General features: G+C 42.1%; 1 protein-coding gene across 3 annotated transcripts in view; it reads left to right on the forward strand.

Moving 5' to 3' along the window:
* The window catches only part of atp6v1h (ATPase H+ transporting V1 subunit H), a 123,874-nt gene that overhangs the window by 9,296 nt on the left and 86,690 nt on the right, over window positions 1–27,888 (forward strand). For all 3 annotated transcript variants that reach the window (XM_087986404.1, XM_087986405.1, XM_087986406.1), the window contains exons 2-5: window positions 4,839–4,995; window positions 6,094–6,193; window positions 7,897–7,986; window positions 24,844–24,957. In XM_087986404.1, coding sequence (XP_087842530.1) covers window positions 4,892–4,995; window positions 6,094–6,193; window positions 7,897–7,986; window positions 24,844–24,957 — 408 coding nt within the window. In that variant the 5' untranslated portion in view covers window positions 4,839–4,891. The remainder of the gene's footprint in view (window positions 1–4,838; window positions 4,996–6,093; window positions 6,194–7,896; window positions 7,987–24,843; window positions 24,958–27,888) is intronic.

The raw sequence follows: 27,888 nt of genomic DNA on the forward strand, positions 1-27,888 counted from the left end.
TGTGTTTTTCAATGTACTGGTAGATTAAGTCTATCTCGGCCAGTTCTGAAGAAAGGAGACTATAAAACCTGTTATTGTTGACTTAGTGCACACATTTCCACAGTTATCTGCTACAAATCGCAATGGTATCTGACAAGAGTACAAAATCACCTCCTAACTGGGTCTTCACTTTGAGACATTCAGTTACATGCCTGAAGCTATGTACTGGTTTGTTTCATTCACCTTTAACTATACAACTTTGATCAGTATTAAGAGTATTCTGGTAACACCAAAACAGTAAGCAGCCCGAGATTTAGCTCACCACCCACCTGTGATGCCGATATCACCAAAAATTGTTTAATTCCAGAAAAGCCTGTGTTGCACCCATGAAGTGAGCAAGTTCCTATTTTACAACTTCTACGTTCGTTAGCAAATCAACTGCATCTCCTACAAAGCTGATTATGCACAAATCATTTAACAGAACTGCATATTGACTTACTGGATTCTCCACTTGACACAAACTAGTTCTGATATCTTTGATTTTAAATAATTTCCACCTTCCCATTTTTGCTTTCTCTTCTGTATGTCTTGGGATTTGTGTCTTAAACCTTTTACTCAGGTCTTGAATGCAGTGAAAAATTGTACTTTATTTTAACCTTGAATGTTTTTTCTAATCATTTGTGAGAAGCGGGCATTGCTGGTTGACCAGCATTTATTGCCCATTTCTGGCCCCCTTGAGAGAGTGTTGGTGAGCTGGTTTATTGAAATGCTGCAGTCCACCTGCTGTGGGCTGACCCACAATGCCACTAGGGAGGAATTCCAGGATTTTGACTCTGACAGTGAAGGAACAGTGATTAAATTTCCAAGTCAGGGTGGTGTGTCGTTTGGAGGGGAACTTGAAAGCGGAGGTGTTCTATGTATCAGCTGCCCATCCCCTTCTAGATGGAAGTTGTCATGGGTTTGGAAGGTCCTATCTGATGCATTAGTGAATTTTTGCAATGCCTCTTGTAGATAGTACACTGCTGCTACTGAGTGTAAGTGGGGGAGGGAGTGGATGCTTTTTGATATGCCAAACAAGCATGCTACGTAGTGCTGGATGGTGTCAGGCTTGTGTTATTGAGCTGCTCTTGCCCAGGCAAGTGGGGAATATTCTATCTCGCTGTTGACTTGTGTGTGGTAGATGGTAGACAGGCGTTGGGGGGTAAGGAGGCAAGTTACTTTCTGCAGTATTTCTAGCCTCTTACCTATTCTTGTAGCCATTGCATTTGTGGTGAGTCCTGTTGAGTTTTTGGTCAGTGATAACTCCCAGATGTTGTTAGTGGGCGACTTGGTGGTGAAAAAAACATTGAGTGTCAAGGGGCAGTGGTTAGGTTGTCTCTTATTGGTGATGCACAATCATGCCACAAATGCCAGGCAATGTTACTTGCCACTTGTCAGCCTAAGCCAGGATATTGTCTAGATCTTGTTGCACTTGAATATGGACTGCTTCAGTATCTGAGGAGTTGCAAATGAGATTCTCACTTCTGCCCTTATGATTGGGGTGGGGTTAATGAAGCAGCTGAAGATGGTTGGGCCTGGACACTACCCTGAGGACCTCCTGCAGAGATATCCAGCAGATGAGATGACTGACTTCCAGCAACCCCGACCATTTTCCTATGTGCCATGTATGACTCCAACCACTAGAAAGTTTGCCCTCAATACCATTTGATTCCAATTGTTCTATGGCTCCTTGATGTCACACTTTGTCAAATGTAGCCTTAATCACAAAGGCTGTCACTCTCTCTTTATCTCTGGAATTCCGCTCTTTTTGTCCACATTTGAAGCAAACTTGTGAAGAGGTCAGGAGATTAGTGGTGCTGATGGAACCCAAACCTGGCATTGCTGAACAGGTTATTACTGCACAGGTGCTGCTAGATAGAATACTTCATGACACTTTCCTGATGATTGAGAGTAGACTAATAGGCGGTAATTGGCTAGATTGAATTTGTCTTGTTTTTTACGTTCAGAGTGGACCTGGGCAATTTTGCACATTCAGGTAGATGCCAGTATTGAGACTACTGGAAGCAGTTCGATATGGGAGCGGCAAGTTTTGGAGCACAAATATTGTTGGAATGTTGTCAGGACCTGTTGCCTTTGCATATCCAGTTTTGCCAACCCTTTTTTGATATCACATGGAGTGAATCAGATTGGCTGGAGACTGGTATCTGTAATGTTGGGGGTCACTGGAGGAGCTGAGATGGATCAACCACTCAACACTTCTGGCTGAACATTACTGCAAATGCTTCAGCCTTGTCTTTTGCACTGATTATACTGGGCTTTTCCATTACTGAGGATGGGGATATTTGTGGAGCGTCTTCCAGTGAGTTATTTAATTGTCCACCATTCATCACTTGATGTGGCTGGACTTGTAGACTTGATCTGATCTGTTAGTTGTGGGATCGCTTAGCTCTGTCTATCACTTGTTTATGCTATTTGGTATGCAAGTAGTCCTGCTTGATGCCTCATCTGCAGGTGTGCCTGATGCCACTCCTTCACTCTTCACTGAGCCAGAGTTGATCCTCTGGCGTGATGGTAGTGGTTGAGTGGGAGATATACCAGACCATGAGGATTTAGATTGTGGAGTATAATTCTGCTCCTGTTGATGGCCAACAGCACCTCCCATGGATGCCCAGATTTGAGTTGCTAGATCTGTTCAGTCAGTCCCATTTGGCACAGTGAAAGTGCCACACAACACAATGCAGGTTATTTTCATCCTGAAAACGGCACTTCGTCTCCACAAGTTCTGTTTGGTTGCTCTTAGTAATACTATCATGGACTGATGCATCTGCAGCTGTCACATTGGTAAAGGTGTGGTTAAGTATGCTTTTCCCTCTTGATTTCTTCCTCACCTGCCACAGACCCAGTCTAGCAGTTATGTCTGTTAGAACCTGAGCAGTAGTACTACTGCCAATCTTGGTAGTGATGTTGAAATTCCTCACAGTAAATTTTTATGCCATTGTCATCCTCCATGCTTCCTCCAAGTGTTGTTCAACATGGAGTACCAATCATCAGCTGAGGGAGGATGGTAATTGGGTTTTCTTGCCCATGTTTAACTGGAGCTGCAAGACTTCATGAGGTCCACAGTGCATATTGAGGACTCCCAGGGCAAGACTATAAGACAAAAGCAGAAGTTAGTGCAATTGACCATTGAGTCTGTTCCGCCATTCAATTATGGCTGGTAAGCTCTTTTTTTTTTCAACCCCATTCTCCTGCTTTGTCTTCATAATCCTTGATCCTCTTGGCAATCAAGAATCTGTCTATCTCTGTTTCTCTTCCTAACTGTATACCACTGTGCTGCCACCTCTACTGGGTCTGTCCTACTGGTGGGACAGGACATATCTAGGGGTGATGGTGGTGTCTGGGACGTTGTAGGTAAGTTTCCATGAGTGTGATTGTCAGGCTGTTGTTTGACTGGTCTGAGATAGCTCTCTCAATTTTGGCACTAGCTCCCAAATATTAATAAGGAGGACTTTGCAGGGTTGATAGGGCTGTTTTTGCTGCTGCTTTTATGGTTTCTAGATGATGCCAGGTTACCCATCTGGTTTCATTTCTTCGAGATTGGCACAACTGTCTTGCAAGGTTGTTTCGGAGAGTAATTGAGAGTTGACTGCATTGCTGTGGTTCTAGAGTCACATGTAGGCCAGACAAGGTGAAGATGGGAGATTTCCTTCGCTGAAGGACATTAGTGGACTAGATGGGCTTTTCTGAAAAATCATCAATAATGTCATGGGTCATCATAGTCTTAACTCCAATTTTTTAAAAATTGAATTCAAATTCTCTTTTCTGATGTGGCTGGAATCAAACCTGGGTCCTTAGAACATAAGCTGAGTTTCTGGATGATAGTGGTAATACCATTAACTGTGAGTCACTTTCAAATTGCACTTCACAACCAGTGTTTTGGGGACGCATCATAATGGAAAGGAAAATTAAAATACTTCCTGTTATGGATAAAACAGGGGGTCATAAAAACTTTTCATTTCATTTATCGCTGGTGATGCTAGTTGATTGTTGACAAAGCCTTGAATTGAGAAACACATTGGATATTTTCCAGAGTCTGTTGTGGATGGCTGACCGTGTTCCTGATAATCCACTGTTATTTTGCAGCTGGCTGGAACTGAGATCCCACTTTCTAACCTTGGAAGAAAGTTACTTTGGGTGTGTATGAGACAAGGGATCAGTGAAACTTTGAGCCCTCACTGGATAGCAACACAGATTTCAAAATCAGCTAATTTAAATTGACCAAATGAGTTTGTAGTCAACATTGTAAACGCTAATCCCAATGTTGAATGACTTGTGCTAATAATGTAGTTGTGGGGGCTGGGGTGGTGTAATTGATTTGTATGATACACTTGCTTTTTGCAGTTGTTAGTGTAATTGCAGAATACTTTTCCAAATTCCTAAATGCTTTGGAATGTTTAAAATTACTTAGAATCAATTTCTGTTCTCGTGAGCGCAGACATGTAAAATAGGATACGTTACTGTTGTGCTGCTCGTTGCCTTAAGCATGTTCAAAATCAGTTTAATGGTTTACTGTGGCTTGAACGGTCCTGCCAGTGATTCTGCCTTTGCAGTGAATGTACATGAAAATATAATCAGTTTTGCCCATTTTATTAAAAAGAAGGGATTCTGTATGAAATGCTTTCATAAATGTTGACCACAATATTCACGTTTTCCTTGCAGCATTAATTCGAACAGGGTGAAATTCAGTGTGGACATACACTAGAACAACTAGATAGCTATTTCCAATAATTAGTTACCTTGTGAATGATGATCTGGAGTCTAAGACTGCTGTCAGTGAAATTGTTCATACTTTCTTCCAGTGAAATTGTTCGTCTTCTAACTATTCAAACATACACTCAAATCTTTGAGCAAGATGGACATCAGAGGTGCTGTGGATGCTGCAGTTCCTACCAATATTATTGCTGCAAAGGCTGCAGAAGTTCGAGCAAATAAGGTCAACTGGCAGTCCTATCTTCAGTGAGTATAAATAAATTGTTTAATTTAATTCACAGCAATGTCCACCATGGGCAAAAATGTGGTAATTAAGAATTATGGTGCACAGAGGTGTAACATTATTCTCATGTGGCAATCAGAAACCTGGCACAGATGGGGATAACAAGGTACTACAAATTGTTGGGTATGTGGTGTTCAGGAAAGTTAGGGAAGGATGAGAAGCTTGAAAGGTGATGGTAATAAATTAAGAACAGCATTGCAGCCATGGTGAAGGAGCATGCCCTAGGGGTCAAAGATTCTGGCTCAAGCCATAGAATAAAAAATGCATAATTTCATTGCTTATGTAGCATCTAGGCCACCAGTAAATGGAAAAGATGCAGAGAATGCATTTTCTGGGAAATTAGTTCTGGTTCAATAGTTATGGTAATATGATGTAACAAGAAAAGATGCACTGGCAGACTTGGGACTGAGTCAGTAATTAGATTTAGGTGACAGTGATCGTGATATCATAAGTTTCATGTTGGCTATTGAAAAGGATAATGAACAAGCCAGACTAAGAATTTTCGGAGGGAAAGCTAACTACAGTAAGATAAGAAATGGGTCTAAGCCAGAAGTTAAAATATAGAACTAACTGGGCCTATACATTAGGCATTCAAAAGGTTTAAGATATCCTTCGCAGAACATGTGGGAGTTACCATTCAGTTTAAAGGCTCAGTTTGCATTAAGAGGTTTGAAGATATATCAAGCTTGTGCTTGGAGGAAAAAAAAAATCTGTGGTGTAATCCCACAACCCAGAATTGTTTCTGGGCCTTAGAAGTAAACCAGTTATGGAAGTATAAAAGAAGCAACCCCACTGGAAGTTGGGCAAAGCTGAATTTTTTTTTACAAGATTTGTAATTCTGGGAAGGGTGACATGGACCAAATTTTATTTTTTTAGTTTAAAGTAAATCTATCTTATATAAAATAACATTTTGTCATTTGATGCTGTAAGCATTATTTTACAAAAGTAAAATCTTTTTGTTGTCATCTCACTTAGTTGAAAGTATCATTGGAGGGATCATAAAATTACACATTAATGATGATTCAGAGCATTATGTGCTGATATTTGTGCTTTTTTATAAGAGGACAGATGATTTCAGGTGAAGATTGTGAATTCATTAAAAAGTTTGAAGCAGCTCGTTCAGAAGATAAACAACGGATACTGGATAATGAAGGCCATCAGGTAAAGTCTGGAATTGGTGTGTATTTATTTATTTTCTGTTTTAAATTTAATGCTTGGGCTTCTTCAAGTAGATGACTTTCACATTGAGTGGAAGATACTTTTACTGAGTAATTTTTGATAATGCTGGTGAATTGCAGTGAAATTTTGAGTTCTTTGTATTATAGTGAGTTTCCCATTTTTTAATTCTTTTTTTCCTCTGAGTTCCCCATTCCTTCATAACTATTGATTGTTTTCAAAAATAAAACAAATTCTTAATGTCTGTTATTCAGCTACCAATCTGGATCTAGTAGAGTTTTAGGAATGAATTTGGATTTCATTGAAAAATTTTAATATGGTCTGGATGATTTATAATTGTTTGAATTACAAGCTAATGTAGAATGCTTGTGTATAAAAATAGTGATCATTTTTTTGATGGCTGTTAATAATTTTCAGCTATTAGGGTGGCCCATTTGAAAAATTATCAGCTATTCTGTTTGGAACGTGCAAAAATTGTCTGCCTTTGAATATTGACAATTTTGTTGTTGAATATGTTAAAAATCCACTTTCAGATCTTTATCTGAAGCCAGGTCTGACCCAAAGTACTATGATCTTCCCTGGCAAGCTAATCCTGGATCCCAGCCAGCTGAAAGTCTGTTCTGTTAATAGAAACCTGATCTACACCAATGACCCAGCTGGATTAAAATTTAAGCAAAGCTTAGTTAACTATCAGTTGTCATAAACTGGCAAACTTATTTATAGAGCATTGCCGTGGACAAAGCTCTACTTGTCAACTAGTCATCAGTTTCCTCTTCTACCAAATTTTTTTTTGTCTCTTTGGTAATTTTTGTGAACTGCCCTGATGAGTGCAAGAAAGGCTTTGGCAAAAGGTTTTTCCATCAATACTCTGGTTTTTGTACTATCAAACTACTACATGCATATATCTACATTCTGTGAATTGTGATGGCAGTGGTTCCAATCTTTCTTCGCCAACGCATAGCTGATCAGAATCTCTTGCTCTTACTGTCTGCTATTGGCCTATATTGGAAAGATTTACAAATTTGTATTCCATCTGTTTTGATTACGTTATGAATGCATCTTCCTTGGCCATCAAGTCCTGGAGTGAATGTTAAACCTGGATCTTCTGACTCTGAGGCAAAGTCTGAGCCACTGTTCACAAGATCTTCATTAAAATAAAAATGAGATCTGTTTTATTTCGTGTTGCAAAATTTGTAATTTTGAGGAACACTAATCGGGAAGTTTTTTTCCAAAAAAACAGTAGAATGCAACTTGCATTTTTGTACCATGGGCAATATATATTCTGAGAGTCTTTCACACTACAAAAGTACACAAAATTCCTGTTTTACTTCTTTGCCAGTTTGTAGATTTCTAAGTATTAAAGTGTATTCCATCTACTAATAGGAAAAGGAAGTGTGTTTTTGGCTTTTAGATTTTGCCATTCTGTTACTGCAATAAATAGCTGTTTTGATATTCTTTCCATAGGTCCTAATGTTGAGGGGGGGGTGAGAAATCCCAAGTTCATAACTGAAGGCAGACATAATTCAAGATTATGCAATGTCATTGGGGCCAACATTAATTGTATTTCAGAAGAAATGCACTGTCACTGTTTATATGGATTAAATGTTGTGTACAAGTGAATGTGCTACTTCAAATTTGAAAGTAGTTGAAATTGTGTGTAAAGATTATAAATGTTTGTTTTATTTTAGTGTGCTAAAACCTTTTTGAACTTAATGACGCACATATCTAAGGAGCAAACGGTGCAGTACATTCTGACGATGATTGATGACATGCTACAGGTATGTTTACTGTTGCTGAATATGTTTGAGCATTGTCTGTTTGTTTCAAAATACTCAAGGACTCTGCTTACACAACTTTCAGGAAGTGATCCCAAGACTTATGACCCTTGAAAATGTCTCTTAATCTTTACCTTAAGTGTGTGTCCCTTGGTTTATAAACAGTCATCCTTAGTTCCATGTTCTCCCATAAGAAGAAACCTCCTCTTCACATTTATCTTGTGAAGACTCCTGAGGGTCTTTTTATTTCAGAAAAGTCACTTTTTCATCTTATGCATGTCCAATACATAGTCTGTTCAACCTTTCCTACTAAGATAACCCTTGCATAAGGCATTATTCTAGTGTACCTTCTGTACGCAAGCAGTTCACTATCGTCTGCATATGAGAATTAGGATGGGCAATGAATATTGATCCAGTCAATGGTGCCCACATCAGATTTACTAAAACAATATTAATTATTGTTTAATCAATCTGCTCCCTTAAGTGATCTTGCCTTTATTATTTCTCAATCGTACCTGAATTGTTTGCTTATTTTACTGTCCTGAACTTGCACTTTAGAGAGAGCAATGACAAATACCATCATTAACAGAACTACTGCTCCATTTATTCCTAGCTTTGTCTTTCCTAAGCATAGTGTATCCTTCAAGATTTGTATTCAAATCATGTCATGCTGTACTCATGCCCCTGTTATAGCTATAACATTGTATTTGTGGAAGAATCTATTGCTAAGGATGGTAAAAGTTAGAGAAAACAAAATCAATAGAGCACCTCTTTTTTTTTATTTTTATCCCCCCCCATTAATTATCCTAACTGTAGTACTGTATTGTAAATCACTCTAAGTTTATAGATTTATAGAACATAGAACATAGAAGAATACAGCGTAGTACAGGCCCTTTGGCCCTCGATGTTTCGCCGATCCAAGCCCACCTAACCTATACTAACCCACTATCCTCCATATACCTATCCAATGCCCGCTTAAATGCCCATAAAGAGGGAGAGTCCACCACTGCTACTGGCAGGGCATTCTATCAACTTACGACTCGCTGAGTGAAGAACCTACCCCTAACTTCAGTCCTATATCTACCCCCCCTTAATTTAAAGCTATGCCCCCTTGTAATACCCGACTCCATACGCGGGAAAAGGTTCACACTGTCAACCCTATCTAACCCCCTAATCATCTTGTACACCTCAATCAAGTCACCCCTAAACCTTCTTTTCTCTAATGAAAACAGCCCCAAGTGTCTCAGTCTTTCCTCATACGATCTTCCTTCCATACCAGGCAACATCCTGGTAAACCTCCTCTGCACCTGTTCCAGTGCCTCCACATCCTTCCTATAGTATGGCGACCAAAACTGCACACAATATTCCAGATGCGGCCGCACCAGAGTCTTATACAACTGCATCATGACCTCAGGACTCCGGAACTCAATTCCTCTACCAATAAAAGTCAGTACGCCATATGCCTTCCACACCGCACTATTTACCTGGGTGGCAACTTTCAGAGATCTGTGTACATGGACACCAAGATCCCTCTGCTCATCCACACTACCAAGTATCCGACCATTAGCCCAGTACCCCATCTTTTTGTTATTCTTCCCAAAGTGAATCACCTCACACTTAGCTACATTGAATTCCATTTGCCACCTTTCTGCCCAGCTCTGCAGCTTCTCTATATCCTGCTGTCACCTGCCACATCCTTCCTCACTGTCAACAACTCCTCCGACTTTCGTATCATCATCACCTTTTATGTCTGTAAATAAAAGGCCGAGTTGACTTTTGATGAGGGTCCAGCTTCAGTTGCTGCTTAATTAGGCCCAGCTGTGCTTCTTGACACCTTAAAGGCCTTGCTTTAGGCTGTGACTTGCAGGATTTAAACTGAAGAACTCCCTTTATAATGCCACTTGCGGTACTGGAAAAACCAGCTCTGGTTAGAGTGAATTAGTTATCTAGTCCAGATGGCTAACATACAGCAAGAGAATATGGATAAGCAATCATTCTGTTCATAATTATCAGTTCCTTATCATATCTTGCTATCAATTTACCAAGCTGTTGTTCGTTGAATGCTGCAGAGCCTAGTGCTGGTGTTAGGTTCTTTACCTGAGGTTTCATACACAAGATGCAATTCGCATATTCCAACTTCTGCAAACAGTTAGTTTATTAAAGCTTGTATAAGCTAGATGACTCCCCTGACACTCTATGCTGGTCATGCGAAAGAGTCAAAGTGAGGCACTGAACAAAGGAAATACATTCTGTTTATACAGGTGAGTTGGTAAGGCTCACAGGTACTTCAGCCACTCTTTCTCTCTCACACTCACTCTCTCTCACCTACACACACATAGGATGAAGTCATCCTCCGAGATAATGTAAATGCCCTAATCCTGGGGAATCGTTATGACACCTTCACGGAATCAGGAAATAGTTTGTATATGTCCAAGCTTCGGAGTGGCCCTGCAAATGAGTTCTGGCTCCATTACTTCCCCAGACAATGCAGAATGTGATATGCTTCAGTATCAGGGGATGATCACGCAAATGAACCTGATTGGCTGGGAGATGGCTATAAAAGTATTTCTGAATGGAAGGGACTGAATGAGAGTTTAATTTGATAGTAAGAGAGTAGTAGTAAATGCTTGCCTAAATGAAGTGGGAGTCATCTGCATTCCTGCATAAATGTCATCCCTGTGCACTTCCAGCATGTTCAAGTTCATGGTGGCTCAGTGGTTAGCACTGCTGCCTCACAGCACCAGGGCCCCGGGTTCAATTCCAGCCTCTGGCGACTGTCTGTGTGGAGTTTGCATGTTCTCCCAGTGTCTGTGTGGGTTTCCTCCTGGTGTTCCGGTTTCTTCCTGGTGATCCAGTTTCCTCCCACAGGTGAATTGGCAATCCTAAAATTGTCAGGGGTAAATGTAGGGGAATGGGATTGGGTGGGTTACTCTTTGGAGGGTCGGTGTGGACTTGTTGGGCCGAAGGGCCTGTTTCCATACTGTAGGGAATGTAATCATAATTACGTAATTATCGGACAGTTTAACCCTTTTTTAATACTACGTTAATGTCTAGAGAGATCAACCAATTTAACCTTTTAACGTTACATTCCACCCTTATCATTCCATGATAACTCCCCTAGTTAGGGGCTGAGAAGGGCCTTAACAGCTTATTCATAATGATCCTTCAGCCACTGTTTAAGCAAGCCATTGAGACACAGCGTACAATGAGTAGGACAGCAAAAATTAATAGCTCGAGAAGCAAGTAGGATCCCCCAGGCAGCCATCCAAGTCAGTCTTTGAAATTCTGAGGGCCCTGTCTGAAATCATCTAATTGGTGCTGAATGGAGTTGCATGTTATGTTCTGGATGTAGGTTTGCTTGCTGAGCTGGAAGGTTCATTTTCAGTCTCCAGATGAAGCACTGCTGGTGTTTCCTGCTTCCTATGCAGTTCTTCGTCTGGAGGCTCACTGACTATGTTACCTAGTATGGTGATGAAACGTCTGAAAATGAACCTCCCAGCTCAGTGAGCAAACCTACATCCAGAACCTCAACCTGACCTACAGATCTTCTCAAAACTTGCTAATGTGTTTTGTATGATTCATCCATAACATAGGTAGTGCATTCATTTCCCACAATTGTACAGACGCAGTCCTTATTGAGCGAATAAATAGTCAATGGCATGTCTGGTCTGTGCAGCAGGTCAGGCAGCATCCAGGGAACAGGAGAATCGATGTTTCGGGCATAAGCCCTTCTTCAGGCTTATGCCCGAAACATCGATTCTCCTGTTCCCTGGATGCTGCCTGACCTGCTGCACTGTTCCAGCAACACATTTTCAGCTCTCATCTCCAGCATCTGCAGACCTCACTTTCTCCATGTCGGGTCTGTAATGTGTCGAGCCTTACAAGTAACTGCATTTAGTGCCCTTCTGGTACTGTTTCCAAGAATGGTTCACCCACAAATGAGGTCATTTCTGTTCTTTGCTGTGATTGTCCCTGCTGATCCTCCTAGGGACAGCATCCCCAAGAACCCATAGCCCAGGGAGGATCCCAGAGTTACTGGGTCCCTCCAATCTGCACAGAATCTTTCACTAGCAGCTCAGGCTACTATTCTGTGGTGGGTAGGGACCTTCTGTGGACACGGGACAGTGAGTGGTCCCGCTGTCCCTACAGTGAATAGGATAGGGAGCATCTGGGTGCCCGTTGTGAAGGTTCCATTGAGAAGGAACGCAAACCCTATTTTGGCCCGGGAGCACGTAATTGTTGTACAGCTGTCAGTCGCGAACTACATGTACCGCCAGCTCCTGTCCTGGCTGGAGTTTCCCCCGATCAGATCATCTGGTAATCAGAAAAAGGATATGCCCTAAAGGCCGAGCTGACATGGGTACCGTTGCAATGCCTGCAAATGAACTGCTGTCCTGAAGTATCATTTAAGTGCCTTTGCTTGTCACAGGTGCAGGTGAACAATCCATGGCTAGCTTGGTGAAGTCTGTGGGTACATTGTCTCTGGGCACAAGAGGCGTTCGTGGGGACCAAGGCATAGGTACAACCCCACCCCTGTCCTGAGAAGCAGTGCCTTCTCTCCCCTGGATCCCGTGTAGTTAGTTAGGGGACTGAGTGTTACCAGAATTCATCAGCTCTCTGCGCTGACCTGAAGCCACCCTTCTAAGCCCTCCCACTCTGGCCTACACAGATATCTATCGTGTACAGGTTAAGGGGATCCCACCTGGGAATGGCAACAAATAATGCACCTACAGAGTAGAAGAGTGGATAACATACAGTCCGATTACCGTGCAAATGCATAGGAGTCTTAAAAATACAAATTGTCCTCTAGGTCGAATACCGCGATGGCGGCTAATACAGTTATTAGGTTGTTTGAGGGAGCCATTGTTTACAGTCACTTAAGTGGACTCAGCTGCTTTGTCCTTGGACTTTGACTGCCATCGATGCTCATAGGAACATCTGGTACGGTCCTTTCCACCTGTGTCCGAACTTTGGGGTGTTCAGTTTTTGGTCAGCCCGAGCTGTCTTGTCTGCAAGTTGGAAAGTCTGTCCGGGTCATTAGAGTCCTGGTACACTGTTTGTGGTGGTGATCCGAAGGTGTTCCTGACTTGTGAGTAAAGGAACTTGAGAGACTAGGTTAGCTGCTGAAAGTATGCCTGCATTTCCTCTCCCATAATATTTAGGTCTATGCGGGTGGGTGGGTTCGTGCGTATCTCCCAAGGGGTCCTACTGGGTAGGCTGTAGATTATCTCAGTTGCCTACAGTCCAATGGTTGCGGCTGGGGTAATCTTCATGTGACACAGGGCAAAAGGCAAGAACCACTGTTGAGGCAGTGTTATGAGTAGTTGGAAAAGCCTCGATCCATCTACTAAATACATCAAAACAACAAGGCGATACTTATAGCAAAGTACATGCAGAAGTTCAATAAAAGCAAGCTGAATACATTCAAATGGACCCGCTGGTGTGGTGAAAGGGTTAAAATTGTGTCCCAATACATGTGTGAATCTAACCGGAATGGAGGTGTTGCTTAGTCCCGTGTGAATCTTATTACACACCTCCCCGTGTGAATCTTCTTATCTGTATGTAACCAGAATGGAATGTGTTTTTTAGCCTTGCTCTGCTGTTCACATGAATGTTTATATCTGGAAAAGAGTATATCAGCTGGAAAAGTCTCCAGTTCGGTGAGTCTGCTCCGGGGTTACGTTTAACCGCCGAGCGTGGGTTGTTGGCAACCGCTCTACGAGAACTGACGGCTCCCAGTTCCGGTAACATGTAGAGTGAGTATAAGCCAGACCCGGGAGTCTGCTCCGGGGTTACGTTTAACCGCCGAGCGTGGGTTGCTGGCAACCGCTCTACGAGAACTGACGGCTCCCAGTTCCGGTAACATGTAGAGTGAGTATAAGCCAGACCCGTTGTAAGTATGAGACCTGGTTGTGGCGACGCTGCGGGGAATAAAATGCTCATATTCTAGCAGACTCGCCTCTTGGTCGTTTGTTCTGTGTCACACTACTCTCCTACGAACCTGACCTTGAGAATTTTTTAAAACAGCTGGCAAGGGAGGTTTTCCTGTTACACACTGCACGCCTTGACCTGCATTATCTTACTGACACATCAAACATGATCTGACTCACTTTTGAACTGCCTTGGCCAGTCGGGTGGCCACTAACTATGCAACATGATACTACTCATTCCCCCCTTGCCAAGGTATGTATCAGCATGAAGGCAATCAATGAGCATTGGTAACAAGCTATCAGGTATACATACTTGACTGATGGGGGGGGGGGGGGGATGTCAAGAAATGGCTGCACCAAAGGCAGTCATGGGGAGCTTCGGAAAGCTCCTCTGGAGAGGCACTGAGGAAAGTGGCCAGGTTAATGGTCGAATAGTAGGAGAAGGTCAGAAGAGGATTGTTAAGAAGGGCTGCCTCGTAACAACTATGTTGAGTCTCTGTAAGGTGTTGGTTCTGGTGGGAAGTCTGGAGGACTACAGTCATGTGTGACAAATACAGTTGAGGGTTTTTGGAGGGTTATGTTGGATGTGGCTGTCACAAGGGAGTAGATAGCCGGCACAATTTGTGAGCAAGGCGGGGTTCCCCGGTGACCGGGTCGAAGCGAGTTGAGTGATAGGCCACTGGCCACTTGTGTTCTGAGTCTGGATTAAAACAATTGCTCAGTCCTCCAGGATAGTGGCATACAGCTAGGAGGGTCTGTCATACAGTGGTCTCCAGAGGGTTGGGGCACTGGCGAGGGCTGCCTTTAATTCGTTGAAAGCTAACTTCGGGTTTTCTGTTAGAATGAAAGTCCCTGAGGCCTTATTGGAAACTAAAGGGATTACCTGCTTGGTAAGTGATGTTACATTAGGGAGCCACTGTTGGCAGTAGTTCACCACGCCGAAAAAGGCATTCAATTGCTTAGTGCTCATGGGTGGAGGGGTTGCCAGGATGGATGTGATGCAGTCTGGGGTCAACTGCTGGTCTGAAGCACTGAGCAATGTCGCCAGAAATGTAGCTTGCCGCTGGGTGTGCTGAACCTTGTTGGATAGTATTACATATTCCCAAGAGTGAAGGGAGTTTAGGAGACAGTTGGTATCTGCAATGTTAGCAGATTCTGAGGGGCTAGCTAGGATTAAGTTATCCACATATTGGACGACTGGAGCCGTCTGAGAGCTGAAGCTCAGAACTGCCGGTGCGATACCTGGGAGAATAAAATGGGCGAGTGGACAAATCCATGGGGGAGTTGCTTCCAGGTGTATTGCTGACCCTTAAAGATCAAAGCAAACAAATACTGAGGCTCTGCTATCAGGAGGAGAGCAAATAAAGCATGATGTAGGTCAACGATGGTGAAAACACAGCCGCTGGCAAGGATATTGCTGAGAATGGCACGACCGGATGTCGTGGCTGGACCATTCTGTTGATCTGTCGGAGATCCTGTACTAACCTCCACTCTGGGTGTCCTGGCTTCGGGACAAGTAGAATGGGGGTGTTACAGGGCAATTGGCAGGGTACTAGAACTCCCTGTTGGAGGAATGAGTCTATCAAAGCTGATGTCTCTTCTATGGCTTCTGGTCTTTGGGGGGTATTGAAGGCAGTTCTGCTCCTGGTGTAATTTGGGTCTTGATAGGATCCACAGGAGTGCATGCTACTTCATGTTTAGAGGCCGATCAGAGGTCAGGGAAGGGTTCTTCTGAGGGGTCGTGTCGGGGCTGATAGTGGCGAAGTAAACCCACAACAGTGAAAGGGCTAGCGTAATAAGTTAACTTCCCATTAGTCAGTGATACGAGAGTCTGACTGCTGCTGTAACTGGTGTGCTAAAAATCCCAGGGCCTTCGCTTTGTATCCCTCGTTCACAGACAAGGTAATGTGGAGAGAAACTGACCCTGGTTGATTCCAGAGATGGATAGGAATGTCTGCTAAAAGGGTAGATCCCTCTTTACCTTCAATGTGCCTTACGATAACAGTGATAGTGGAGTCTAAGAAGGGGGCAAAGGTGGCTACCAGCTTGGTGGAGGCTCCATTGGAATTGTAACAAAGGATTACGTGGGGATCAGGGGCTTACGGAGGAGGGGTAAAATCCTTTGGCTGCAATTCGACAGCCTACCATTGGGAGCATGCAATAAATCCAGAACTGTCTCTTGGTAGAATTATGTCTAATTGTAATGCTCTCATCAAGGCAGAGAATCTAGACTTGAAAGGCACACAACAAATCCCTCCCTGCTTGGTTAATCCCTAAATTAGGGGTTGGAGTGAATTGAACCATACAAGTTTGGGTTCCAAACTGAACTGAGTGATTCTGTTAGGGGATACTCCCTCTCCTGCCCAGTTACTCCATTAAGATGTATAAAGGTGGGTTTGCCAGAACTGTTCCTTGTTCTGGGGGTCATCACTGCATAATTGATAAAGGAGTTCCAGCCCCTGGAGACGTGGGATTGATTGAATGTTAAGCATTAGAGAAAGAGATCAAGATGAATCCTACTTTGTGACCCATCCATCTCACACAACCAACACTCAGACGATCGCTTATTTAGTTCACCTGGAAGCTCCGTGTATGTTGAAATCCCACTGCTGCCACCTGAGGTTTCATACACGAGATGCAATTCTCACTCACCAACTTCTGCAAACAGTTAAAGTTTATTAAAGCTTGTACAAGCTAGGTGACCCCTCTGATACTCTTCACTGGTCGTGCAAAATCGAGTTAAAATGAGGCCTCGATCAATGGAAACATATCCTCTTTATACAAGTCAGTTGGTAATGCTCACAGGTACTCTGCCCACTCTTCCCCCGCCATAACCACATGTTACCCCAGGTACGATGGTAGGGTGAGGTCATCCTTGGAGAGAAGGTAAATGTAGATGCCCTAATCCTGGGGAATCATCATGCAAATGATTTCCTGACTCCGTGATTTCCCCAAGACAACGTAAGTGTGATATGTCCTAGCTTTAGAGCAATCCTGCAAACGAGTTCTGGCTTCGCTACTTCCCCAGACTGTAGGTGTGATATGCTTCAGTATCGGGGGATGGTCACACAAACGAACCTGATGGGCTGGGGGATGGCTATAAAAGTATTACTGAATGGAAGGGGCTGAATGATGGTTTAATTTGATAATAGTAGGAGAGTAGTAGTAAATGGCGGACTAAATGGTGTGGGAGTCGTATTCATTTCTGCATGAACGTTGTCCCCACCCACTTCTACCATGTTCAAGTTCTGGAGGAAGACAGTACAGCTAAACCCTTCAATATTACATTAATGTCTAGAGAGAGTCCAATTTAATCTTTTAACATTACAGTGGGTTCTGAACTATTTACAATTTGTGATTTAGGTGAAGGGACTGAATTTGCTGATGATAGAGATGGGTGGAAAAATAAGTTGTCAAGTGGAGTTGGGGAAACAAGTGTAATAAGTGAGTGGGCAAATTTGGCAAATGATATACAATATGAGAATATGTGCATTTGTTTGTTTTGGGTGGAAGAATTGAAAAGCCAAATGATTGGAGAAGAACTGTAGGAAACATTGATTCATTTCATATGTTACCCAGATCATGCTACTTCACCTGATTAGGGAGAAAGCCAATGATTTGTATTCTTTACAAGCAGTCAAGTTGTTTTAAAGCTGTTCTGGACTTTGGTTCGTTTACATATGGAGTACTCTGTGCATTTCTGGCCTCCTTGTTTGAGGATCATGTTAGATGAGATTCTTTCACCTGATTCTGGAGCAGAAGGAGCAATCTTGAGGAAATATTGAGCAGAGTGGGGCCACATCCATTGGAGTTAAGAAAGAAAGGTGATCTTATTGAATCATAAGATTTTGAAGGTAGTCGTCAAGATGGATCCTGAGAGAATGTTCCTCTGTTTGGAGAGCTTAGAGCTAGGATATGTAGATTTAAGGACTTTTTAAGAATGCGATGAGGATAATTTTGAGGGTAGTTAGTCTGTGGAATTTTCTTCTGCAGTGAGAATTGATGGCTGAGTCTTTTAATATATTAAAGCCTTTTGATTACTGGTTATGAGGAGCACAGCTAGAGCCATAATCAAATGTCAGGTTGGGTATGAAGGGTCAAATGACCTACTTCTGCAACTTCTTGTCTTTCTTTCCATGTTGCTGAAGCATGGACATAGCCGATGGATCTTTAGATATGAGTCAGGTTGGCTCCAAAACATTTCCAGCAATGAAGTAAGAATGTTTGGAGTAAATACATTTTAACATCAGTGATTACAACAAATAATTGGGGTATAAGTTAAGTAGATAGGCACTTCGAGAGCTTTGAATTCATTATGGTGAGCCAATATAGATTTGTTAAGGAAGATAGTCCTTGAGTAACCAAGTTTGATGTAGGAACAACAAGTTGAAGAAGGAATGGATAGATTTCAAAAAAGAGATTTTGAAGAATCATAAGCCTTCTTTATATGATCAAGATTTGTGGAATAGAAGAGGAATTCATCAGCTTGGATGCAAAATTAGTTAAGGACAGAAAAAGCAAATCCGTATAGGTGTTTATTTTACACAATGCTATTGTCTAAGAATTATTTGGACATTTTCTGACTTGATAATGGAATAGGGAGTAAAATTTCAAACTTTGCTTAAATTTGGAGGTGAGGCAGACTAAAGATAACAATTGACTGCAACAGGAATTATGCTAACGATGGTTAGACGAGTGACAGATCTTAAGATGAAAGTGAGGCTTAATGAACTTTGGCAGAAAAGGTAGGCTGAGGAAATATGGACTTAAGAGCACAGTTCTAAATTGTCAGAATAATGGATCTGAGGTTCATGTGCATAGACATTTGAAAATAACAATGTGTTGAATGAACAGTAAGCAGACTATGTGAGCTCTTGGATGTGGTCAATAGTATTGAGTACAAAGCGTGGAGGTGATTCTGCACCCTTAAAGTTCTGGTTTGGCTACACAGCATCACATTCCATTCTAATGGCCATGTTTTTGGAAGATTGTTCTCATCTGCACAATGAAATTTTGAGGTACTTGTTGTTTAAAAAGTACAGGTTTTATGACCGGTAAAGTGAAAAGCTGTTGCCATTAGCTGGTTGTATTCCCAGTCTCTGCACACATTTTGGGGATGTAATATAGGAAGAGCACTCGAACTCCCTGCCTACAATGTTTGGAGAGTCTGAGGCAATCAGTGATTTTTAAAGAGTGCTTGTAGAGGCAGGTGAGGGAAACTAGCAGAGCTGTCTATAAAGATTAGGGAAATGAGACTGACTGGATTGCTTTACAGTCATTGACTGTGGATGAATGCCCTCCTTTTATGCTTTAATGATTTCTGATTTTTGTTCATCAATATTGGAGTAGACTGCAGGTATTTGAGAGCATGTGCGATAAGGTCCTTTTGATCAAACATTAGAAGTGAGTGTACATAAAACAGAGATTGAAGTGTAAGTTGAATGTTCAGTCTTGTTGTGAAAGTATGTCTCAAAGTTTGCAGATGATACCAAGTTGGGTGGGAGAGTGAACTGTGACTCGGTGCAGAGATCCTTCATGATCTGGACAGACTGGGTGAGTGGGGAATTCAATACCAGATGCAGTATAATTTGGATAAATGTGAAGTTAGTCACTTTGGAAGCAAAAACAAGAAGGCAGCTTACGACATGAATGGCTGTAAATTGGGAGATGGGAGTGTGCGGCAGGACCTGGGTGTCCTTATGTACCAGTCACTGAAGGTAAGCATGTAGGTGCAGCAGATGGTAAAGGAGACAAATGGTATGTTGGCCTTCATTTTGAGAGGTTTCGTGTACAGGAACAGGGATGTGTTGTTGCAGTTATACAGGGTCTTGGTGAGGCTATGCCTAGAGTATTAGTCATAGAGATGTACAGCATGGAAACGGACCCTTCGGTCCAACCCGTCCCGACCAGGTATCTCAACCCAATCTAGTCCCACCTGCCAGCACCCGGCCCATATCCCTCCAAACCCTTCCTATTCATATACCCATCCAAATGTCTCTTAAATGTTGCAATTGTACCAGCCTCCACCACTTCCTCTGGCAGCTCATTCCATACACGTACTACCCTCTGTGTGAAAAAGTTGCCTGTTAGGTCTCTCTTAAATCTTTCCCCTCTCACCCTAAACCTATGCCCTCTAGTTCTGGACTCCCCGACCCCAGGGAAAAGACTTTGTCTATTTACTCTATCCATCCCCCTCATAATTTTGTGAACCTCTATATGGTCACCCCTCAGCATCTGTCACTCCAGGGAAAACAGCCCCAGCCTGTTCAGCCTCTCCCTATAGCTCAAATCCTCGAACCCTGGCAACATCCTTGTAAATCTTTTCTGAACCCTTTCAAGTTTCACAACATCTTTCCAATAGGAAGGGGACCAGAATTGCACGCAATATTCCAACAATTCCTGTACAGCCGCAACATGCCCTCCCAACTCCTGAACTCAATACTTTGACCAATAAAGGAAAACATACCAAATACCTTCACTATCTTATTTACCTGTGACTCCACTTTCAAGGAGCGATGAACCTGAACTCCAAGGTCTCTTTGTTCAGCAACACTCCCTAGGACCTTACCATTAAGTGTATAAGTCCTGCTAAGATTTGCTTTCCCAAAATGCAGCACCTCGCATTTATCTGAATTAAACTCCATCTGCCACTTCTCAGCCCATTGGCCCATCTGGTCAAGATCCTATTGCAATCTGAGGTAACCCTCTTCGCTATCCACTACACTTGCAATTTTGGTGTAATCTGCAAACTTACTAACTGTACCTCTTATACTTGCATCCAAATCATTTATGTAAATGACAAAAATTAGAGGACCCAGCACCGCTCCTTGTGGCACTCCACTGGTCACAGGCCTCCAGTCTGAAAAACAACCCTCCTCCACCACCCTCTGTCTCCTATCTTGGAGCCAGTTTTGTATCCAAATGGCTAGTTCTCCCTGTATTCCATGAGATCTAACCTTGCTAATCAATCTCCCATGGGGAACCTTGTCGAACGCCTTACTGAAGTCTACATCGATTACTCCCACCACTGTCCTCGTCAATCCGCTTTGTTACTTCCTCAAAAAACTCAATCAAGTCTGTGAGAGACGATTTCCCACTTACAAAACCATGTTGACTATCCCGAATCAGTCCTTGCCTTTCCAAATACATGTGCATCCTGTCCCTCAGGATTCCCTCCAACAACTTGCCCACCACCGAGATCAGGCTCACTGGTCTATAGTTCAATGGCTTGTCCTTACCACCCTTCTTAAACAGTGGCACCATGTTCGCCACCCTCCAGTCTTCTGGCACCTCACCTGTGACTATCAACGATACAAATATCTCAGCAAGAGATCCAGCAATTACTTCTCTAGCTTCCCACAAAGTTCTAGGGTACACCTGATCAGGTCCTGGCGATTTATCCACTTTTATGCGTTTCAAGACATCCAGCACTTCCTCCTCTGTAATCTGGACATTTTGCACGATGTCACCATCCACTTCCCTACAGTCTATATCTTCCATATCCTTTTTCACAGTAAATACTGATGCAAAATACTCATTTAGTATCTCCCCCATTTTCTGTGGCTTCACACAAAGGCCACCTTGCTGATCTTTGAGGGGCTGAAAATGTGTTGCTGGAGAAGCGCAGCAGGTCAGGCAGCATCCAGGGAACAGGAGAATCGACGTTCTCTCCCTAGTTACCCTTTTGTCCTTAATATATTTGTAAAACCCCTTTGGATTCTCCTGAATTCTATTTGCCAAAGCTATCTCATGTCCCCTTTTTGCCCTCCTGATTTCCCTCTTAAGTATACTCCTACTTCCTTTATACTCTTCTAAAGATTCACTCAATTTATCCCGCCTATACCTTACATTCGCTTCCTTCTTTTTCTTAACCAAACTCTCAATTTCTTTAGTCATCCTGCATTCTCTATACCTACCAGTCTTTCCTTTCACCCTAACAGGAATATACTTTCTCTGGATTCTTGTTATCTCATTTCTGAAAGCTTCCCATTTTCCAGCCGTCCCTTTTTACCTGCGAACATCTGCCTCCAATCAGTTTTCAAAAGTTCTTGCCTAATACCATCAAAATTGGCCTTTCTCCAATTTAGAACTTCAACTTTTTAGATCTGGTATGTCCTTTTCCATCATTATTTTAAAGTGCTGGCCCAAAGTGCTCCCCCACTGACACTTCAGTCACCTGCCCTGCCTTATTTCCCAAGAGTAAGTCAAGTTTTGCACCTTCTCTAGTAGGTACATCCACCTACTGAATCAGAAAATTGCCTTGTACACACTTAACAAATTCCTCTCCATCCAAACCCTTAACACTATGGCAGTCCCAGTCTATGTTTGGAAAGTTAAAATCCCCTACCATAATCACCCTACTTTTCTTATAGCTGAGATCTCCTTATAAGTTTGTTTCTCAATTTCCCTCTGACTATTAGGGGGTCTATAATACAATCCCAATAAGGTAGTCATCCCTTTATTTCTCAGTTCCACCCAAATATATTTCTGGGAATATCCTCCCTCAGCACAGCTGTAATGCTATCCCTTATCAAAAATGCCACTCCCCCTCCTCTCTCGCCTCCCTTTCTATCCTTCCTGTAGCATTTGTACCCTGGAACATTGAGCTGCCAGTCCTGCTCATCCCTGAGCCATGTTTCCGTAATTGCTATGATATCCCAGTCCCATGTTCTTAACCATGCCCTGAGTTCATCTGTCTTCCCTGTTAGGCCCCTTGCATTGAAATAAATGAAGTTTAATTCATTAGTCCTACCTTGTCCCTGCCTGCCCTGACTGACTCACTTCTGTTCTCACCTGTACCAGACTCGGATTGATCTCTTTCCTCACTATCTCCCTGGGTCCTACCCCCACATCTTACTAGTTTAAATCCTCCTGAGCAGCTCTAGCAAATCTCCTGTCAGTTTATTAGTCCCCTTCCAATTTAGGTGCAATCCGTCCTCCTTGTACAGGTCACTTCTACCCCAAAAGAGATTCCAGTGATCCAAAAATGTGAATCCTTCTCCCATATGCCAGCTCCTCAGCCATGCATTCATCTGCTCTGTTCTCCTATTCCTGCCCTCACTAGCTTGTAGCACCGGGAGTAATCCAGATATTACTACTCTTGAGGACCTCCTTTTTTAAATTCCTGCCTAATTCTCTCTCATCTCTCTCCAGAATCTTGATCTTTTCCCTTCCTATGTCTTTGGTTCCAATGTGGACAGTGACCTCTTGCTGGCCCCTCTCCCCTGTGAGAACATTCTGCACCCTGTGAGACATCCTTGATTCTGGCACTAGGGAAGCAACACACCATTGTTTTTTCGCTGCTGACCACAGAAACATCTATCTGTACCGCCGACTAGAGAATTCCCTGAAACAATTGATCTCTTGGAACCCGACGTACCCGTCGTTGCACCAGTCTCAATACCAGAAACTTGGCTGTTTGTGCTACGTCCCCCTACGTCCATCATCCCCTACCTGTTTGAAATGGGTATATCCACAAAAGACTCCTGCACTAGCTGCCTACCTCTCTTACCCCTCCTGGAGTTAACCCATCCATGTGACTCTATCTGAGACTTTCACCCCTTCCTATAACTGCCATCCATCACATACTATTGCTGTTGCAAATTCCTCATCGCTTCTCCCTGTCTCTCCAACCGATCCATTCGATCTGATAAGATTCGCAGCCAGCAGCATTTATGGCAGATATAATTCGCAGTAACCCTTAAACTCTCTTTCAACTCCCACATCTGACAAGAAGTACTTATCACTCTATTAAAGGTGATTTTTGCTCCTTCAAAATCTACAGACCCAGAAAATAACCCCGTCTTATTCCTCTACAAACACTGCCCCAGGTTAAATTAATAGTTATGGCTTATTTTAAGTTTAACCAAGAGACATATCTCCAAAAACATTTAATCAAGAAAGAACCTACTCTACTCACTACTGCAGATTGTCTGTAGGCTACACTTAAAACAACGATTAACTTATCTGATTCTGTGCTGTGAACTTCGTCCAACAATTCCTCCAAGATCAGTTGTGAATTTCACTGTTTGATTTTCCCAGATGCACTCCTATGTCCAGCGATACATGAATTCAAACATCACAGGCAGGAACTGTGCAGGTTCTCTCTCTCCTGCAATGACCTCACTATGTGCTTCCCTTGTCTGATCTTCTTCTCCATTTTAAAACTGCTGTTGTTTTGACTTTTTTTGTCAAAGTTCCAAAACAATGCAACAGCATATGAAACAGTAATTGCTGCTCCTGCAACTTGAAGAAATCGCCTCCATCACCTAAAATACCTCAAAGAGAAGCAGCTGTTACAGCCAGAAATTTTTCCCATCCTGCAGTTTTGATCTCCTTTTCGGAGGAAGGATGTTCTTGCTTTTGGGAGTGCTGCAAAGGTTTGCCAGGCTGATTTTGGGGATGGCAGGACTGATGTATGAGGAGAGATTGACCAGATTAGGATTGTTTTTTTGGAGTTCAGACTGATGAGGGGGCATCTCATATATACTTAAAATTTTAATAGGACCAGAGAAGGTAGATGCAGGGAGGATGTTCCCAATGGAGGGTATGTCCGGATTCGGGGTGGACCATGTGGATGGAGAAGAGATATTTCTTCACCTAAAGAGTGGTGAGTCTGTGGAATCAATTACCACAGGAAGTATTTGATGCCAAAACATTGAATTCAGGAGGTAGCTAGATATAGCACTTGGGGCGAATGGGGTCAAAGGTTATGGGGAGAAAGCAAGGTTAAGCTATTGAGTTGGCTGATTACCCATGAAGGGCAGAGCAGGGCCAAACAGCTTTCTCCTGCTCCATCTTCTATGTTTCTATTTCCCTTCATGCTGACAAGATATCAAATAAATAGGCTAAGTTTTTCTTTTGGCATTCTGACCGTATATATTTTATGGTAATAGGTACTGATGTTATGTATTCTGTTTGCTTTAAACAGGAAAACCACAACCATGTCAACATCTTCTTTGATTATGCTAAAAAAACCAAGAATACTGCGTGGTCCTACTTTTTACCAATGTTGAATCGACAGGATCTGTTCACTGTTCATATGGTGAGTGAAGAGTGTAGTATTCTGACTGCATTTTTAAAAAGAAAATTGAGCTAATTAAGGATTCTGTTATATTTCTGTTTGATGTCTTTCTGCGACTGTATGATATCAATGCAGGCAATGGTCATTGCAGCAACATAGACCAGAGTTGTTGATGTGGAGTCCCAACAGAACTGAAATTTAATGGAGTAATTACTCAGTGTCTCAAACACTCTAAAATCACTGACCCGAAACAGAATCAGGAACATTTCAGAATTCTAACTCATTTAACCTTGATAGCTAACCGGGAAAAGTTTGAAATCAAAATCAGCTTTAACATTTGAACCCAGACACACACCCTGCTCACTTAGCACTTGTGATCCTAAAATTGACAATCTCCGATTCTGATCATGTTTGAAAGATTTGGGGCAATATTTGTCAATTTGAAAGCAGTGTTCCATTTTCTGGGGCCTCCATCTGTAGTAATCTTCGAGACAAAACATATTGAACTGCAATATTCAGAATCGCTGTTAGTTGCTGCTGTTGGGTATGTTCCTGTTCAGAAAAACAGGTTTTTTGTTCATGTTGCTCTACATTATTCAAGAACATGTTTTCTATGTGAATTGAAAGTTGGGATGAAGAGATGTAGTTAGGACATTAAATAAAGTTTGGAATGACAATTTAAAAATAAAATTGTAACAACTGAATCAGAAACACTGGAAGTTACCTTGGGTCCAACAGAGTGCATTAGATTTCCATGCAAAGTATTTTCTTCTGGCTTCACACTGCATTGGAACTCTCGAGTATCACTTTCCTGGGGCAAAGATTGTTTTTATCATTGTTTTGTTATCTTTGCTGATTAGTGATAGGACCCTGCATTGTCAACCAGATAGAGCCCCTGCTCGTACCCTACTGGGAACTTTGTCCATAGTCTCTTAAGCTGTTTCCTGTGCAGGCTCATTGTAATGTAGGTGGTGAATTGCACTTTTTTTTTAAGCAAAGACCATATTGGTGTATGTTCTCTAAGTAGTTTTGATTTGAAAATATCATTTTATGATGCGATAAATAGCTTTGCATCCCCTCAAATTACATAATTTCCTTTAAGATGATTTTCAAGTTAACGGTGTGGAGTGGCACTGTTTACTACAAAGTGTCCCTGTTTGAGCAGGTATTGCTAGTTTTCATAGCATGGTTGAGTTTTGACTGCATTTTGTCACTCTACATTGTTGGTCTGAATGGTCAAGGTTGTTTGTAGGTGGTTTTATTTAATGAATCATCTGTCAGAGATCCAGTAATATTTCTGTTTGGAAAGAAGACTGCACAAATTGAATTCTTCATTACAGAATGCGTTTTCTGAAAGTACTTGGCTTTCAGACAGGTTTAAAATGTTTTTTCTCTTTTGTTTTTCCAAATTTCTTTCGGATTACTTTTTTTTTCTTTGATTTTGCATTAATCTCTCTTTTAATTTGTAAAAAAGGATGTGGCCATTGCTAACCAGGACAACTTTATTTCCCATCCCAAATGATCCTTTAGGTGAAGCTCTAATTCAAGGGTGTAGGTGCACTCGGTGATGTAAAGGAGCATCAGAATTTTTAACTCGCTGACCGTGAAAGAATGGCAATATAATTCCAAGGCAGGATGATAGGTGGCTTGGAGGGCCTTGAGCAGACTGTTAATCAACATGATATAGCTGATGCTCAATCTCGCTTCCATATCCGGCAAGACATATTAACTTCTAGAAATGTATTTTGTTATTTTAAATATTTTCAGTAACGTGACCTTCTCAACCTTCTGTGGTAGAGAATTCCATAGGTGCATCACCCTCAGGAGAAATTTCTCCAATCTCCATCTGAAATGGCCGTCCTTTGTAACCTGAAATCGTGGTCTCTTGTCCCGGAACCTCTGGCCAGGGGGAAACATCATTCCTGCATCCAAACTGTCCAGCTCTGTCAGAGGTTTGATGTGTTTCAAAGCAATCACCATTGTTCTGAACTCCAGTGAATACATGATCATTCAACCTGGCTTCTCTTTGTATGACAAATCTACCATCCCAAGAATTGGCCTGGTGAACTTTTGTTGCTTTGCTTTGGTGCATATGTATCCTTCCTTGAGTAAGGAGACTAAAACTGCATGCAGCTCTTCAGGTGAGGTTTTACTGAGGCCCTGTACAACAGCAACAAGCCCTCATTACTCTGCGCTCAAATCCTTTCCACTCTGAAAATGATTCATTCATTAAGTACACCATGCCCATTTATTCTCCCCTTCTATTCTATTAAATACATCCTGCAAAAACTTTAAGTTTATCCACCACATTTTTCATAAATCTATTGTTTTGTGTAATCCAGTTGGTAATCAAGTGTCCTGTTATCACATCCTGTATATACGTGGCTTGACATTTTTCTCAGTACTGATGTTCCGCTAGCTAGTCTGTAATTTCTGGTTTTCTCCCTTCTTCCATGTTAGGGGTCCTGATCCTGCTGGGGTGCAATTCCTCCAGCTTTAACAGGTCCCATCTTCTCCGGAACTGGCCCCAATGAAGAACTATATCCCTCCCTTCTGTACCAGTTCACTTTGTTCTGGACTTCTTTGTTCAGACTTTGCTCAATCAAGGAAAATAGCCTGGGAAACACTCCAACGAGGTCAGACAACTACCCAGGCTTGCTCTACTACTACTGTTTTTCGAAGAAAATAAAATTCTCCTTACTGTCCCTGTGCATGTTAGTTTCACTTTTTGTAAATAAAAACATTGCAGCAAATATTCAAGATGCTAATGTTTGAATAGAATTGATGCCACTAGGATAAATAAGTCAATTTGTGCATTGTCTCTGTAGTTTTTGACTGGCATGTGTTTCCAGCACTTTCCATTGTTTGATTTCAAACATGTAGTGAACTATTACTTACTGAAATAAATAAAGCCAGAAAGGCTTTTATCTGTGACAATGTTTCTGACATTTT

Source organism: Chiloscyllium plagiosum, unplaced genomic scaffold (genome assembly GCF_037043375.1).
Source record: "Chiloscyllium plagiosum isolate Xiang-an unplaced genomic scaffold, Cpla_swu_hap1 HiC_scaffold_4, whole genome shotgun sequence".
Taxonomy (NCBI): Eukaryota; Metazoa; Chordata; class Chondrichthyes; order Orectolobiformes; family Hemiscylliidae; genus Chiloscyllium; species Chiloscyllium plagiosum.